Below are 15914 nucleotides of genomic sequence, written 5' to 3' on the forward strand. Positions count from 1 at the left end.
ATGACCACGGCGTCCATAAAGGTGGGAGGGGTAGGTGTCAGCAGCGGGCAGGTCTGCGGGTTGCCTGTCCCGCTCTTATCTCTTCCCAGCCCTTCGGGATTGCTGCAGCGTTATCTCGGCTGCCCTGCTGAGCCAGCATACCACAAGAGCTGCGGGCATCCTGCAACCCTGCCTGGGCTGCAGCGAGCCCCAAACCCTGCTGGGGGTCCCCCCTTCCCGCAAGGATCCCCGAAGTGACGACGAGGGCTGAAGCAGGACGGGGGGCGCGTCAGTCGCTAACAAGGGGGTGTCCTGATGCCGCAGGGGTGGGCTCTGCTCTGCCCTCCACTCCCTTGGCCCCCAAACCCTCCTGCGCCCCACACGAGTGTCCCCGGACCCCTTACCTGGGCGCAGCCCCCAGTGGGGCTGAGGATGGGTGGAACAGCCGGGTGGCCGCTGCTGCGTCCCGGGGCTGAGTCCGTCGGTGTGGCACAGGGCTGGGGGACCCCACGCCAGCCCCACAGGGCTCACCCCCTCCCTGGCCCCCCAGCCGGGCCACTAATGAACTCCGTAATTAGTGCAGCCATCAGGGAGGACAGAGACTTCGCTAATGAGAGGAGGCACAGGGCCAATGAGGTCACGGGGGAGGGGGGCAGCTGAGAGACATTCCCCCCAGGAACTGCCTGGGATGGCGGGGGGGGAGTCACAAGTTGTCCCTCAAACTATATGGGGAAGGTCTGACACCTATTTGGAGCAAACTCATTTGAAGTCTCAAAGCTGGGGAGGGGTCACAGCCTATGGGTAAATTTACCACCTCCTTGTTAAGGGGCAGGATACCCATCCCTGTGGCACCAGGGACCTTTTCCCAGGAGGAGGGGGAAGGAGTTTGGATGGAGGTGCCAGGGCAGCCGGGAGGGGCTGTCCTCGGGTGTGAGGGTGTCCCCTGGGCACCAGACAAGTGGTGACACCTCAGCCCTGCAATCCAAGGGTGCTTCCCCGGCACTGTCCTGCAGCATGCCCCGCTCCCAGGGGATCCCACGGGCTCCGTGTCCCCTGCACTGAGCACAGCCAATAGCACACGGATGTGGTATATACCCACACACACACACACTCAGGACTACTCTTTCCAAGATGGTTTGACAGCTTTAATCACATGAAGGCACTTGGATCTGGTACCCCAGCCCTCCCCAGCCCCCCACGCTGCCTCTGCATCCCCCAGACCACCCAAGGGTGCCCGGGGCAGGGCTGTACTCCTCGGGTGCCACAGCACCTCCAGGCACTCGCTGGGCAGCGGCTGTGCGGGCGCCCTTTGACTTGTCTAATATAAAGTGCTGAGTTCAACCCTCCTGGCGGGGCAGGACGAGACCCGGGGCTGGCAGGGATCCAGGGGGCTGTGCTGCACCACCCCCATCCCACCCCCCACCACAGGGCAGGGGGTGTGGGCGGGGTGGGGGACCCCTGCTCGCCCCCAGCATGGGGAGCAGAGCAGTGAACAGCACCGGAAAGCTAAAACCCTTCACACCCACCCCCCAAATACTGCCCCACTCCCTTCGCTGGCACAGTGGTAAAAAGGCACCCATGATTTTTTGGGAAACCATTGCTTTTCCCTCTAAAAAGATATGAGGCATTGTCCATATTGTGACATTATAAAAGGCCTGGCTGAGCTCAGCCTCCCCAGAAAAACCCTCCCTGAGAGCCCCCAGACCCTCAAAGCTGGAGGACACCCTGGCACAAGTCCAACCCCACAGGGGTCAGGGTAACCCCAGACTATGGGGGGGCTGCAGTGTCCCCCAGCCCCTCCCAGCTGGGGGACTGGGGCTGGGGTAAGGCTGGGAGGGGCACATTAAGGCTGGTATGGGGGTCCCTCTCTCCCAGGAGCGGCAGCCTTTGGTGAAGCTGCAGATGGATATGGGGTTGGGGGTGTGCCCCCCACCACAGGAGGGGACCCTTTGCTTGGCGACTAGAGTGGCTCCCAGTGACACAGTATAACTGGAGGGGGGGAGGCCATACCCCCCAAAATGAGAAGAAACCGAGGTTGGAAGGAGCCAGTAGAGGGTCCCTCCCAGGCACATCCCTTGCAGGGCTAAGGGGGAACAGAGACATGGTGTCCCAAGGCACGTGGGAGGCTTTTGTGCCCAGGGGCTCAGCCCTGAGCCTGGGCTGCCCCTGCAAAACACAGCCCCTAGGTGGGGGCAGCAGGCACGAGAGAGGCAAGGACATGACCCTCCCCGAGGTGATCAGCTGCACCCAGGGCAGAGTTAAAGGTATGGTAGCAGCCCTAGGCACCAAGGCCAGTAAGACTCTCTGCTTTTTTGGAGGGTGACAAGGTGTTAACCTGTGCTGTAGCCTCGGCAGATAGTGGCCAAGGGCTGCCAGCCTCCCAGCAGGCAGAGTCTGGATGGAGGGATCTAGTCCCCCCAAAGGCAGTGGAAAGCAGCAGCTGCTGACCCCAACCCCCCTCCCCAGTCGGGGGACAGAGGGGAAAAGGACCTGAGAACCGTTTTGTGGAGGGCAACACAGGCTGGGGGGGAAGGGGGCAAAGGCTGGACAGCGGGGGAGGATGGGACCCCCCCCAATAGGTCCTCAGCACAGCAAGGCAGTGGGTCACCCATGGCCCCCCTTCTCTGAGAGGGGAGGCACCCAGTTCCTGGCGGGGGCACCCACACCTCCCACCAGCAGCAGGCACGGAGGGCACCGCGCCCACCGGGCCGGGCAGGATGATGCGGGGCACGCCGGGACCGTCCCTCCCCCAGATAAGGCACCTGGCTCCCCCGGGGGTGCCCCCTGGCAGCTCCCAGAGCCTGGGGGGCCACTAGCTGTTAGTCCGCTGCTTCTTGAGCACTGCGTACACGTCCTCCACCTTGCTGAGCCGCTCGAAGAAGGGCAGCAGGTCCAGCAGCTCCGTGTCTGCCATGTTATCGAACCAGGAGGCTACCGGCACCTGCAGGTGGCATAGGGGACAGTGTGGCACAGGAGACAGTGCTGCTGGAGGGTCCCCCACCCCACCACCTCCGTGCCCACCCAGCCCTGCCCCGCAGCACGTACGGCGTTGTCAGGGTGGAAGATGTAGGATGCGGGCGAGTTGTCCACGATGATGATTCGGCGCAGGTCACGGCCCAGGCGGCTCAGGTCCTTCACGTAGTTGCCGCGATGGAAAACGCAGGATTCCCGGAAAAGCCGTGCCCGGAAAGCCCCCCATTTATCCAGCAGGTCAGCCACAGGGTCTGCATACTACAGGCACAGGAGGGAGGTCACTGTGACACACCACACCATCCCACAGTGACAATGGCACCCTGCTCTCCACTGGTGCCAGGTCTCACTGTGCCTCAGTTTCCCCGGCCGGGGCAGTAGGGAGGCTGCCCAGTGCTGGGCAGAGGGGACAAGAGGCCAGTGATGCCTGCAGGTGGGGAGGCAAGGGAGCTGTGCCACTCGGGGATGTCTGGGAAGGGGTGGGCGATGCCAGGGCAGGTCAGGGGCACCCACCTTGGCCAGGCTGGCAGTGAAGAGCACACACTCGAAGAGCTCGCCCATGCGCTGCAGGAACTCGTCCACGTGTGGCCGCTTGAGCACGTACACCTGTGGCACAGACAGAGGGCACCGGCTGCGGCTCTGCCAGCACCCCCCGGCCTCCCCAGGGCACAGCTGTGTCCCCACACCCAGCCAGAGAGCAGCTCTCTGGCCACACCTCCTGGGAGCGGGCTGGGGGATGCCAAGGCCCCACAGGAAAGTCCAGGGCGAAGTGTCTGGCCGGCTCCAGAGCCAAGTAACCGAGAACAGGCTGACTGCCCAGACCACAGCCTATCCTGGATTACTTGAAACCGGGGCTGGCCACTGCAAGAGGACACCGTGACAGAACACCCTTCACCTCCCTGCCCTGTGAAAAAAGGGGCACCCACCTCTGCCCCACAGGGTGCCAAAGCTGGCACCCTGACACCTCCCACAGCCCCTCGGTGCAGAGCACTGGAACAGCTCCTGGTCCTCGGGAAGGTGGAACGATGCCCCCCTCCCACCAGGCACCCACCCCGCTGTTACCTGGTGCATGATGCCATCGATTTCCACGGGAATGATGAAGTCAGCGTTGTTCACTGGCTGGGGAAGGGCACACCAGGATGAGCACGGGGCACACCAGGCACCCCGTGCCCAAAGGCTGCCTGCCCTGTGCTCACTGTGCACCTCTGCCAGCCCCACAGCCCCCTCACAGGGACACCCCCACTGACCCAGCCAGGCTGTGCTGGGTGCTGGGCAGCACTTTGTGGGAAAAGGGCAGCAGAGCAGCTGGGGGAGCGCGTGGCAAGAGGTGTGGGGTGGGCCAGGGTGTCCCCCACCTTGAAGGAGCTGTGCACCAGGGTCTCATCCAGGTCGATGACCACGCAGAGCTTGCTGGCGTCCTGTGGTTTGATCTCGGGCAGGAGGTGCTTGACAGCAGCCTGGAGCAGGGGGACACGGCTCAGCAGGGGAGCAGCAGGGTGGCCAGAGAGGGGCACTGGGAGAAGTGACCCTTCACCCCCCACTCCTGGCCACACAGGGGATGGTAGTCCATCCCTGCCAGCGCCAGGCTGGGGCGTGGGGTTACCTTGGGCAGGGCCCCGTTCTCCTCCACCAGCAGCGGTGCACCAGTGGTGCCAGTGCAGGGCTCCCCTTCATCGCGGCACAGGCAGCAGAAGAGGGACTGGAGAATGCTGCGGCTTCGAGGCTTCTTGGCTGGGGTCTGGGTACCTGCGGGAGGGCACAAGGGGCTGAGGGGTACCCCAGGGGTACTCCCAGCACAGCACTGGGGGCCAGGTGAGCCCGGTTTGGCTGTTGCCCCAGAGCCCCCGTGCCCTAATCAGACCCCGACACCCATCCGGTCTCCCTTCCTGCCCTGCCGGGCAGCGGCGCCAGGGCAGTGTCGCTGACACGAGTGCTTGGTGACCGCCCACAGCCCCTCACCCGGCACATCCCACTCCACGAGTGACCCCCGTGGGACCCCCTGCGTGGCCGGACAGCCCACAGCAAGGGCGCGGGGCTGAGCGCGGGGGCAGCCGTGGGTCCGGGGCCGTTCCCCGCTGTCCCGCCCCACGCGGGGGCACAGCCCCACTCGGGGGGTGGCCATGGGGGCGGGGCTCCCCAGGGAGGCGGGGCTTACGCCCGCTCCTTTCCCCGCCTCCAGACAGCTCCCCCGTCTCATTGGCCGACGCGAGCGCACCGGAGGCCAGAGGCCAATCCGGGCGCAGCGCCCGCCCCTGGGCGCCGTTCCCGCAGCGCCCATTGGCGGAGCCGGGGGAAACTGAGGCACAGGGGCTGCCCCTGCCCACCCCGTGCCCCAGGGGCAGCGCGACCGCTCCAGCCCCGGCCCCACCGCTGCCGGGGCCGCGTCCTGCCGCAGCCCGGGCCGGGGCTGCACCCCGCCCTGCCTGTGCCCCCCTTCGGCCGGGCCAGGGCTCCCAGCCCTGCAGTGGGGAGATGCTGCCCCACGGGCTCCCCAAAGGGGGACGGGGCCCGTTCCCACGTTTGCTCCTCCCGGCCCTGGCAGCTTCCCAGGCCAGGGGGACGAGCGGCGGCCCCCGACAAACACCCTTGGCGGGGTGAACAGGACGCCGGCATGCAGCAGGGCGCTCGGCGCCCTTCCTGCCTCAGTTTCCCCGCCGGCTCCGGAGGAAACAGCGCAGACAATCCGAGCAACGCCCCGAGCCTTGCGGGGCAGCAGCGGGCCCCGAGGGGGCCGGAGCGCGTCCCCCGCCCCGGGCGGGTGCAGCCAGCCCCGCTCGCTCCGAGCCGCAGCCCCGGCGCATCTCCCGGGCCCGGGCAGCGGGATGCACGGGGGCGGGCTGAGGCGGCGCGCAGCTCATCGCAGCCTCCGGGAGCAGCCCCCGCAGGCCCCCCAGCCCCCGGAGACCTCCCCCTGTCCCCTCTCCCGCACAGGAAGAGGGCGAGGGCGGGTAATATCCCCCCTCCGCGTTACCTTTCTCCTGAAGCGGGGCGCTCCCCTCCTCCCTGCTAACCTGGGCGATGATGGACTGGTGCTCCATGGGCGCCGGGAGGGGGGGTGTGAGGGGGCGGCCCCCCCGGCGCGGCCCCCGGGGGGGAGGCGGGGCGGGGGCCGGCGGCGGCGCGGGGCGGCGGGCGCGGGAGCGGCGCCGCGGAGGAAACTTTGTTACAACATGGAGTTTCCTCCGCCCGGGCTGGGGCTGCAAACATGGATCCCGGGCGCGGTTTCAAGGAACCCCTTAAAAGGGCAACGACGGCGGGGGGGCCCTCCTCCTGCTCCCTCCTCCTCCCTCCTCCTCCCTCCTCCCGGCACCCGCGCTTCCCGGGAGGAGTGGGGGTCCCCGCCAAGCCGAGACCGGGACCGAGACGGGGAGTGTTCTGTGCTTTGGCTGGGAAGGACAAACTCCCTTCTTCCATGGGGTTGCCGACACCCCGGCGGGCTCTCCCGCACTCCCCCGCCCCGACTGAGAGAGCATGGAGAGGGGGGGTCAGTCCTGCTGTCATACCCCATCCAGCTGGCAGCCCGGGATTCCCTCTGAGCTGCTCCTGGCATATGAACGCGGCCCCCCATGCTGGTGTCCCCTGGAGCAGAGACCCTGGACTAGCGGCTCACAGCTGGGGGGTCCCCACTGCCCCCCGAGGGCACAGCCCGCATTGCCTGTACAGTGCTGGGGGGCCGCACCAATAACAGCCGCTTTTTGCCATCGTTCTGTCTTCCTCCTGCAATCCCCCAATTATTTGGGCAGTTAATAAGTCTATATTATCATTACATATACTTTCCTTTACAATTCCTTCCTTCCTGGGGAAAAGGGGGCTGTTTGCAGGCGCTGTCTGAAAAGCGCCGCTTGACGGGAGCTAGTGGATGGCACAAGTCCCCCAGAGGAAACGCGCCCCCCAAGCGCAGCATCCTCCAGCCCCCTCCCTCGCTAGCTCTGCCGGGGCAGCCTCTCCCCGCCGTGCCCCCGGTCCCGCCCGAGGGGACTGTCCCGGTCACCCCCTCGCCATCTCGGTGGCCGGAGATGCTGCGCGCTCTGTCAGCGCTGCCTCGAGGGTGCAGCAGGTTGGAAATTTCCCATCCGAGCTCATTTGAAATCTTTCCACCTCTCCCACCTGCGGTTTGGGAACTTCAGGAGCTGAGATCGCCTTTTCTGGCCCAGCAGGGAGCAGGGGCAGTGGCGAGGCAGAGATGCGGGCGGTGCACACCCCGGTTACCGCTGAGCCGATGGGAAACAGCACTGGAAGGGGACCCGTCCCACCACAAGGGGACACGACACGTGCTGGGAAATGGGGTCCGGGACCGGGAGGTGCCCCCACAGGGAACTCTGGCAGTACAAAAGCCGATTTGCACCTGCAGTTCCCGCACTCTCGGCTCCAGGCGGAACACCCCGGCTCCAGGTGCCCCCGGGGAGCCGTGGCAGGGAGCAGCTGCTGGGCAGCATCTGGGACCCTGCATCCTGCCACCCCCGCCGCGGCGGGCATCGGCCGTGCCTCAGTTTCCCTGCCCCTCCGCAGCACGGCAGCCACCGCTGTCTCCTGGCCCAGCAGGAGGAAGAGTCTGTGCTTCCTCTGCTCTCTGTGCTCCTTCAGCCCAGCGTCTGGCTGGACTGGGCTGCTGGGGCATGCTGCTCTCTGTGGGGACAGCTGCAGAGGCTTGTCCCCTCCAGGATCCCTGTCCCTTTGGCCACATTCTCCTCCTCCTCTCTCTGAGTCCAGCCAGGCCCTACTAATCCTCTAATTAATGCAATTAGAAAAGTCTCCGGGCCAATGCCTGCAGCAGTAGTTGGAGCACCACTTCCAGTTCTACTGCCTGCTTGGGGGCAGATTGGGCAGCCGGGGAGTGTAGAGAGATGCTGTCCCTATCCTGGGGCTGTGGGACAAGCCAGGCCAGAAGGAGGTAGAGCCCAGATGGATTGTTTGGGCTCCAGGGCACGGGCACAAAGCAGAAAAGCATCAGGCTCCCCTCAATCGGGCACTCAGGGGCTCCTCTGTCCCTCTCCACGGCTCCTAGACTGGGGTCTTTCCCCAGATGCCTTCTCCTGTTCTCCAACCTAGCCCTGGCGCTGGGACCTCTGCCCCAAGAGCTGCTCCATGGCCAAGGGACCACAGAGATAGTCTTGGAGTGGGACATCCTGCTAAGGGCTGGGTGGAGACAGGTGTCCCTGGGCTGAGGGTCCTCTGGGTTGCCGTGGCAGCTGGACACAGCAAATCCCACGGGCATAACGCCGCAGACCCCAGCACCTCGAGACTCCCGCCTGCTGAGGATCACCCCAACGCCCCCCTATCCCTCGGTGAGCCCCCGGGCAGGTGCACCCCGAGCGAGGGGCGTCTCCTGCTCCTCCTGCGGCTCGGGTCGGCTGCACCCCCGGAGGAGGGGGGAGCCCCCGCCTTTCAGTGGGCCCCACAGCTCTGGCCCCTCCTTCAAGCAGCCAGAGGCCGGGCCAGCGCGGAGGCGGGGGGGAGGCACCGCCCCACCCCGTCCGCCATCGCCCTTTTAAGGAAGGGGACATTCTTCACATAAACAAGCGCGGCCCCCGGGAGCGGGGGGGGGGGGGGTCCCTTCCCGGAGTGGGGGGCACGGGCTGGGGGGGCGCCCGGCCCCCAAAATTCCCCTTTCCCCACCCGGCTGGCGTGGGTCGGGAAGCGGGATTTTGGGATGGGGGACCCTGGGGAGAGGGGGGAGCCTTGAAACAGCCAGGGAGCGTCTCGCAAGTGCGGAGCGCGGCGGGGGCCGAAGCGCGGCGGGATCCCCCCGCCCGGGGAGGGGGCGACGGTCGCACGGGGAGAGCCCGAGCGGCTCCGCGCCCGCATCCGGCGGCACCGGCGGGCGGGAAACGGGGCATCCGGGGCGGGCAGGGCACGGTGCGGCTCCCCACCGCCCCGCTCCCCCCGGGGGAACGCAAAAAGCTGGCGCTGAGCGCCCCGCGCCGCCGCCGCCACCGCCACGCGTTGGCAGCGCCGCCCACTCCCCCGCCCGGGGCGCAGGGGCCGTCCCCGGGTACGGGCGGGCCCGGGGGTCCCCGCAGCAGCAGCGAGGCCGAGGCCAGGTTACAAACACGCCGTTTATCAGCATCCCCCTCCCCCCGGGTTCCGGAGCCCCCGTGGGGATGGGGCCGGTCCCGGGCGGGGGTGGTTAGCGGTCCCCGCGGTAATTAGCGGTCCCCAGCGCAGATTAGCGGTCCCGGGGGCCGGCGGTTCCTGGCGATAATGAGCAGGGGAAGTCTCCGCCGCGGCTCGTTCACTGAAGCGTCTGTGCCGAGGGCTGGGAGAAGCTCCCGCTGCTGTCCCACTCCCCTCGCATCGAGCCTGGTGCAGCACCCCGCAACTGGCGGGCCTTGGGGCTGGGGAGAAGCGCTGAGCTCTAAGATCTTGGCGGGAGGTCTGCTGTGCATCTCTGGCTAAAACAGCCCCGGACTCGGAGTGGAAGCAATTCCGTGTCCCGTGTGAGGAGGCTGCGCTGGGCAGGGACGTGGGGATAATAAGGGATGGGATCTGTCACCATTTGCCTGTCGGGTCGAGGGCGAGACCAAAATTGAAGCGGCTGTGGTAGCCCCGGGCCAGGAACCGGGCTCCATGCGCGATGCTGCATGTCCAGATCTGCAGGGGCAGAGAGGACAGGTCGATGAGCGCTCATCAGTGACACTGTCCCAGGGACACTGTCCCGCCCCTATCCCGCGGTGCCAGCCCTACCAGGTAGGCGACGAAGGCCACGTAGGCAGCCAGTAGCAGGCCCAGGGGAATGTGGTACTCCAGGCCATGCAGTGTCGGCAAAAAGTCCACCACGAAGTAAATGTTGATGGCGCAGACCAGCCCCGTGATGAGGGTCATCAGCACCTTCCCTGGGCTGCAAGCAGGGCAGTGGGCATCAGTGCCAGGGCAGGGCCCCCACCCTGTGAGCCACTGGGCACAGAGGGCTGGGGGAACTGAGTTTTTAGGTGAACCTGACCCCAACTGGGACATCTCTGCACCCCACAGCTATATTTCACCCCGTGGTGAGGTTCTAGGTGTGGACTTTGGCCACTTCCAAATCCAGAACTGGCAGTACCAGGAGGATGGTGAGGATCCAGGGGTGCCCAAGGAACCAGATATGTCATTGGGAGGAGGATGATGAGGGTAATGATGTTCTGCTCTGGCTGCCCTGGGCAGGTGGGAATGAACATACCCCTCCAATGTCCATACACTTAGTTGCCCCATGGCATGGTTTGGGGAGGCAGGATGGGCTAAAGGGAAGGTGCCTGCAGCCAGAGCTCCCCACTCTGCCTCCTCTGTGCCTCCCCGTGCCCTGGCACTCACAGGCTGTTGCTGAAGTCCTGCATGAGCGGGTGCAGGCTGGTGAAGGTGAGGACAGGCAGGACGGCAAAAGGCAGCTGGAAGGAGAGGGAGATGAGGACGTCATGGCTGCCAGGCTGAGGTTTTTGGGCACAGCTGATGCTCTCCCACCCCCTTACCAGGATGCTCTGCAGGACGTTGAGCAGGTCATTCATGCCTGTGAGGTGGGTGACATCCTTGAAAGCAGCCACCAAGACCGTGGGCAGGATGGCAAAGGAGCGGGTGAAGAGCACCCGGGTGAAGCGGGACCAGCGGAGCTGCAGGAAGCCCTGGAACACGGCAGAACCTGCACCTCGCCGTGCCTGGGGCACCGGGCCGGGGTGACGCCCCAAACCCTGGCTGGGAGGAACATGGGGGGCATCTCCCTCTCCTCCGTGCCAGGGCACTGAGCGGGCTCTTGCAGGGCTGCAGGTCCCCACTAGGTGTCAGCTCCGACTCATTAACAGAGGATCTAATTAACTGGGGAAACATTGCGTGGGGCACCCACAGGGTGCCGTGGGTGGGCGCTGTCTCCATCCCACCTCCTGGGTGGGAAGCAAGCTGCCACCCACCAGCTCCCCGCAGGAATGGCAGGCAATTAACCCTTCCACGTACTCCTGGGGGGGTATGTGCTGCCCATAGAACCCCTCCACCAGGGCCCACCTGTGATTTCCCTGCCCTCAGCCCCTCCCTGTGGGGGCAATAGCCAGCGTCCTTATGTCTCACCTCCATGACGAACTGCCCTGCATAAGTCCCAGTCATTGTGGAGCTCTGTCCTGCTGCCAGGATCCCAATGCCCCAGATGTACAATGCCACTGCCCCGAAATAGCAGCCCAGGATGACACCCTGTGTAAGGACACTCCAGTGGGCATCCTGAAGTGTCCCCTGCCCAGGCATTCCATCAGCTCCCAGCTTTCTAGTGGGGTTATAACTGCCCCCAGCCCCAGGGGTTGATGGGGGAGGGATATATCCCCCAGATGGGAATGGATGCTCACTGGGCACAGCCTGGTGCCACTCACCCCCTGGTAGATGTCCACAGAGACTGTCTCGTTGTTGGTGGGGAAGATGCTGGCATAGTGACTGATGCTGCTGTTGACACACTTGCTGTGCTGTAAGGCATGGCAGGCACTAGTGTGACAGCCACCCAGCAGCTCCCACAGGCACAGGGGGATCCCACATGCCACATCTCAGGGAATGAGAACATGCAGTCCCCAGGGCATGCTGGTGCTGCCCCTGCCCACAGCTGGCACAGCTGTGATGTCCCTGTGGATATGAGGTGGCACTCACCACGTCCTCATTTCGCTGGTGGTAGAAAGCCTCGCCGAAGACAGCCATGACAAAGAGGTTGATGAGGAAGGAGACAAAGAGGGCCAGGCAGGACTCGATCAGGAAATACATGTTGGCCTCCTGCACTGCTTCCTTCTTGGAGCGGTCGATCACCCGTGTCTGGGCACGGCCAGTGACATGGGTGTCACCGTGAGCACCCCTGTCCCACAGCCAGGACCAGCTGGTCCCACCAACTACACCCTGGCAGAACGGTGCCCATGGCAGTGCCTTGGTCTCACCTTGACCAAGGAAGAGTGCAGGAAGATGTTGTGGGGCATAATGATGGCGCCAACAATGCCCATGGCCTGCAGCAGCTCCTTTCGCCCACAGCCCGGGCAACTGGGCAGGAAAATGCCCTTCAGCACCTCCACCTGCCCTGGCCTCACCACCACGTACTGGGAAGCAGTGAGAAGGGGCACTGTGAGCCCCCTACCACGGGCTGGTAGCAGGGGACACCGTGTCTAGGGGTCCCTTGCCAGCCTTGCAGGAAAAGGGCTGTCCCCCAGCTCCCCCCTTCACCTGGTAGCCAAATGTCAGGGCCATGATGGTGATGAGGAGGCCGAAGAAAGCCTCCAGTTTGCGGAGCCCTAGAGAGGTTAAGAGATGGGGTGGAACAGAGCAGGGGACACTGGTGCCATATGGGTCACAGTACCCCCAGCCCTCATCCTGGCACTCACCGTACTTATCAAGGAAGAGGAAGAAGAGGGTGTCCACGATGGTGATAAGGACCCCACCCCAGAGGGGGATGCTGCAGGATGGCCAGGGGCGGGATTAGATACATGGCCCTCTGTGGAGTAGGGCCGTGGGGGGCTGGGGGTCCCTGTGGTGAGGCTCACCGGCCAGCTGAGAGCAGGCTGAAGGCAATGGCTGTCCCAATCACCTCCTGCATGTCAGAGCCGATGATGGCCATCTCAATCGTGAGCCACAGAAGCACACGGGGCACCTGGAGGGGACAGGGCACCGTGAGCTGCCTGAGCCCACAGTGGCACGTAGCTCTGGGCAAGCTGGTGCAGCATCCTGGGTGCAAATCCCTGTCTCCAGGCTGTAGCAGGCCACCCAGAGGGGACCCCAGAAGATTCCTCTCAGCTTCTTCCACAAAACAATTTCAGGATGAAAGATGGATGCTCTATCTGTTCTCCCCTGTCCCCATCCCTGCCCCAGTGAGAGTTGAGGATAGGATCCATCTGTCTAGATATGGGGGGTTTGAGGGAGGTGGGGCAGAGGGATGCATCCAACCCTCCTTTTGGGGACCTGTCATTCAGCCAGCATATCCCTGCCTGTCCCCCCCATCAGGACCCCTAACTGCCCCCCTCGTCTGTCATGTGATCCCTCCCCTCAAGCCCCCCCAGTTTTCTGCCCCAGCACGCTTTCCTGCGTCTCTGCTTGGCGTTGCTGCCCCGACGCCTGGGCTCACTGCCGCGGGGGACGCTCTCAGGTGTCCCCAGCTGACACCAGGACGCTGAAGTAGCTGCTTACCCCTCCTCACCCTATGCTGCAGGGTGTGGGCTTTGGGGAGCCCCTGAGAGAGGCAATTATCCCACAGCATCTTCCTGCTCCTCTCCAGCCCTGCAAGTCCCTGCTGGGACTGTCACCAGCCCAAGCACAGGCTCCTCCCTCCCGTGGTGTCTCACCTTAGGGTAATAGAGGTAGCAGATCTCGCCCAGGTCCTTCCCGGTCACCACGCCTAGACGGATGGCCAGGCGCTGGCACAGCAGCCCCAGGACGGTGGCCCACAGCAGCACCCACAGCAGCTGGGGGCAGGAGAGAGGGAGGCAGTAGGGATGGGTACTGGGCACGATCCGGTCCCCTGTTCAACCAGGGTTGAAGGGAAGAGAGGTGCCCTCCCAGCCCAGCCGGAGGGTGCCCTCTCCTGTGCCAAGGGCCCCCCATGCTTTTCCTGCTCCCGGGCTGGGGAACCAGCTGCCCTGGGCAGCCGTTGGCTCTGGAGAGGTTACGAAACCCCCGCCCGCTTCCGGAGCCGGAGCCGGGCTCACCTTGAATCCCGCCAGAGCCCCGCCTTGCAGGTCTGACTCCACGTTGCCTGGGTCCAAGTAGGCGATGCTCATGAGGAAGCCGGGGCCGGTGAAAGCCCAGAGTTTCCTAAAGCTGAACCCAGGCTGGGACAAGGCACCAGGTCAGAGCCAGGAGCTCCCGTTCAAAGCCAGCGTCTCCTGATTGCACATCCAGTCCCCTTTAGCCCAGTGCTGCCCGCATGGATGTGTTCAGCACATGGAGATCGTCTTCCGGACAGTTTTGGAGAGGAAACTGCTGCCCCCAGCCTGTCCCCGTTAGCAGCAGTGCTGGAGGGGCAGTGAGCCCCATCTCACCCATTGCACAGTGATTTTCATGGGGGCCCCAGGGCTGTCAGGCACGATTAATTGCACTCCGTGGGATTCCACTGCTGTCCTCTGCTTTTGCTGCTCCTCCTGACTAGGGAATACCATTCCTTCCCCTTCTCTGTTCCACTGCCCTGAGAGCAGATGAGTGTGGGGGGTGGAGGGGGCCTGGTGGGGTTCAAGCAGCCCCAGTGGGCTCATCCATGGGTGGCCCAGGAGGTGTGTGAGCAGTGGCATGATCCTTGTGGCTGGGCAGCACCTTGACCCATTGTCTCAGTTTCTTCACCTGGAAAGCTTTGAGCTTGGAAACACTCAACCTAGGGCTGTGACTTGCCTGAGCTGGGTCTGGGGTGCTGGGAGCATGTCTCCAGAGCATGACCAAGACACATATTCCCCACTGCAGTGGCCTCTTGCCTCCCCACCTCCAGCTCCCTGCAGCACTGTCCCCCTCCCTCGCCCTCCCTGAGACAGCCTCGCAGTGCCTACCCCAGTGCCCTTGGGGATGCTGATGAGCTCATCCAGGTAGGTCTGGTCCTGAGTGCCAGGGCACTGTGGGGGCATGGGGCTCCTGCCAGTGCTGTAACTCTGCTCTTGGCCCCTGTTCAGGGACTTGGTGAGGCCTGAGGGGGACAAGGAAGAGGAGGGGAGGTGGCAGCCTGCCAGGGGTACAAGGACACTGGTGGGCTGGTAGCCCTGGTGCCAGCTTCCTCCAGTCCCACCTGACCCTGCCTGATGAACCCCATGAAGAACAAGCACCAGTTTTGTAGGGGGGCCATGAGGATGGCTATCAAAGGCTACCCAAAGAGATCAGATGACACCTCCAGCTCAGGTCTCAGCCCTGTTTTCACTAGCCCAAAAGCCAAGTGCGTTTCTGGTCAGAAGGGACTGAAGGGGACCCTGCTCCAGCTCCTGCTGCTGCATGGGCATAGAGTGAGGACAAGAAGCTGGCACTGGTCCTAATCCCCCCTCCGCAGCCCACCTACATCCTGGGAATTGGTTGACTCCCATTCCCAGGTTTGAGGGAACAGAGGATGGGGCAGGTGGGGAATCCAGGACAGACTGGAGAGGATGGTGCCCACTGAAAGATGGAGCACAGCCAAGGGTCCCAGGGTGGAGGGAAGGAGGTCTAGGGGATGAAAGGAGGCGCAAAGGGACCCAAGAAGTGTTGTGAGGCTCACCTGGTTCCAGTGACGCCATGGGTGGACCCGACCCAGCCACAGTGCTGAGGCTCCCTGATTTCAGCACTGGGTGCAGTGCCTGCCCAGCTTTTAAAGGATCCCCCGCAGTTGTGTCATTCCACCCCCCCCAGGAGGAGAGGAGGAGGATAGGAGAAGGAAGTGCTCCTTCCCTACCCCTGTGAACACAGTCTTGGTTCCTCCCGGTGTCGGGAGGCCCCTTCCCTCTCCTTTGCCTCACACACGTGCAAACACGAGGCGCCCTGCCCGAGGCGTGGGAGTGTGCCTGCGTGCCACTTTCCATCACATGCCAACGCTTCTGCTTGGGTGGCTGCGGGGCAGGGGACAGTGTCCCACAGAGTGAGGAGGGAGGGCTGGCCCCACGGGAGTAGGGGAAATGCCATAGAAGTGGGAGCGAGGAGGAAGCAGGCGCATGTTGCGTAAGGAGATCAAAATGCACCCTTAGCTGCCGGGGAAAGCGCTCAGCCAGGCAGGCAGGATCTGTAACACAGGATGCCCACATCACACTCGGGTACAGGGACCTGCATGCCAAAGATGGGGTGCCAGTGTTGCAGTGCTTTGCTGTGCCAACAAAAGTGGGGCACCCCATCCCCAGGACCCTCGTGGCTGTGGAGGTGGAAGGGGGAGCAGCTCAGGTGCCCTTCTGGGGTACCCTTCTGCCAGCCAGGCTGTGTCCCACAGCGAGATGGGCAAGGGGTGTCCCCCAGCAACACGTGGGGTGGTGGCAGGTGCAGGGGTGTGAGCCTGGCCCTGCTCCACAGTACGCCCCAGGCATCCCCCACCCCATAAGCAAGGGCTACAACAG

The 15914-nt window shown here is 64.4% G+C and overlaps 2 protein-coding genes across 3 annotated transcripts; both read right to left on the reverse strand.

Moving 5' to 3' along the window:
* Positions 1-1098: 1098 nt before the first annotated feature.
* Positions 1099-6179, reverse strand: CTDSP1 (CTD small phosphatase 1). The gene is made up of 7 exons (XM_056496704.1): positions 5921-6179; positions 4553-4695; positions 4305-4406; positions 4012-4068; positions 3463-3555; positions 3025-3210; positions 1099-2920 (listed from the first exon to the last, which is right to left on the reverse strand). Exons 1-7 carry the CDS (start codon positions 5985-5987, stop codon positions 2792-2794), a joined length of 777 nt encoding a protein of 258 aa, XP_056352679.1. The 5' UTR covers positions 5988-6179; the 3' UTR covers positions 1099-2791.
* Positions 6180-8991: 2812 nt separating this feature from the next.
* SLC11A1 (solute carrier family 11 member 1) lies at positions 8992-15250 on the reverse strand. 2 transcript variants are annotated; one of them, XM_056496791.1, is made up of 15 exons: positions 15092-15250; positions 14400-14533; positions 13572-13694; positions 13209-13328; positions 12414-12520; positions 12255-12325; positions 12097-12164; positions 11817-11972; positions 11539-11697; positions 11247-11360; positions 10978-11097; positions 10392-10541; positions 10237-10310; positions 9634-9787; positions 8992-9540 (listed from the first exon to the last, which is right to left on the reverse strand). In XM_056496791.1, the coding sequence occupies exons 1-15, from the start codon at positions 15108-15110 to the stop codon at positions 9439-9441; spliced, it is 1671 nt and encodes a 556-aa protein (XP_056352766.1). In that variant the 5' UTR covers positions 15111-15250; the 3' UTR covers positions 8992-9438. The 2 variants fall into 2 exon arrangements, with proteins under 2 accessions (XP_056352766.1, XP_056352768.1); XM_056496793.1 differs by having other exon boundaries at positions 11271-11360; positions 15092-15243.
* Positions 15251-15914: the final 664 nt, after the last annotated feature.

Source organism: Oenanthe melanoleuca, chromosome 7, assembly GCF_029582105.1.
Source record: "Oenanthe melanoleuca isolate GR-GAL-2019-014 chromosome 7, OMel1.0, whole genome shotgun sequence".
Taxonomy (NCBI): domain Eukaryota; kingdom Metazoa; phylum Chordata; class Aves; order Passeriformes; family Muscicapidae; genus Oenanthe; species Oenanthe melanoleuca.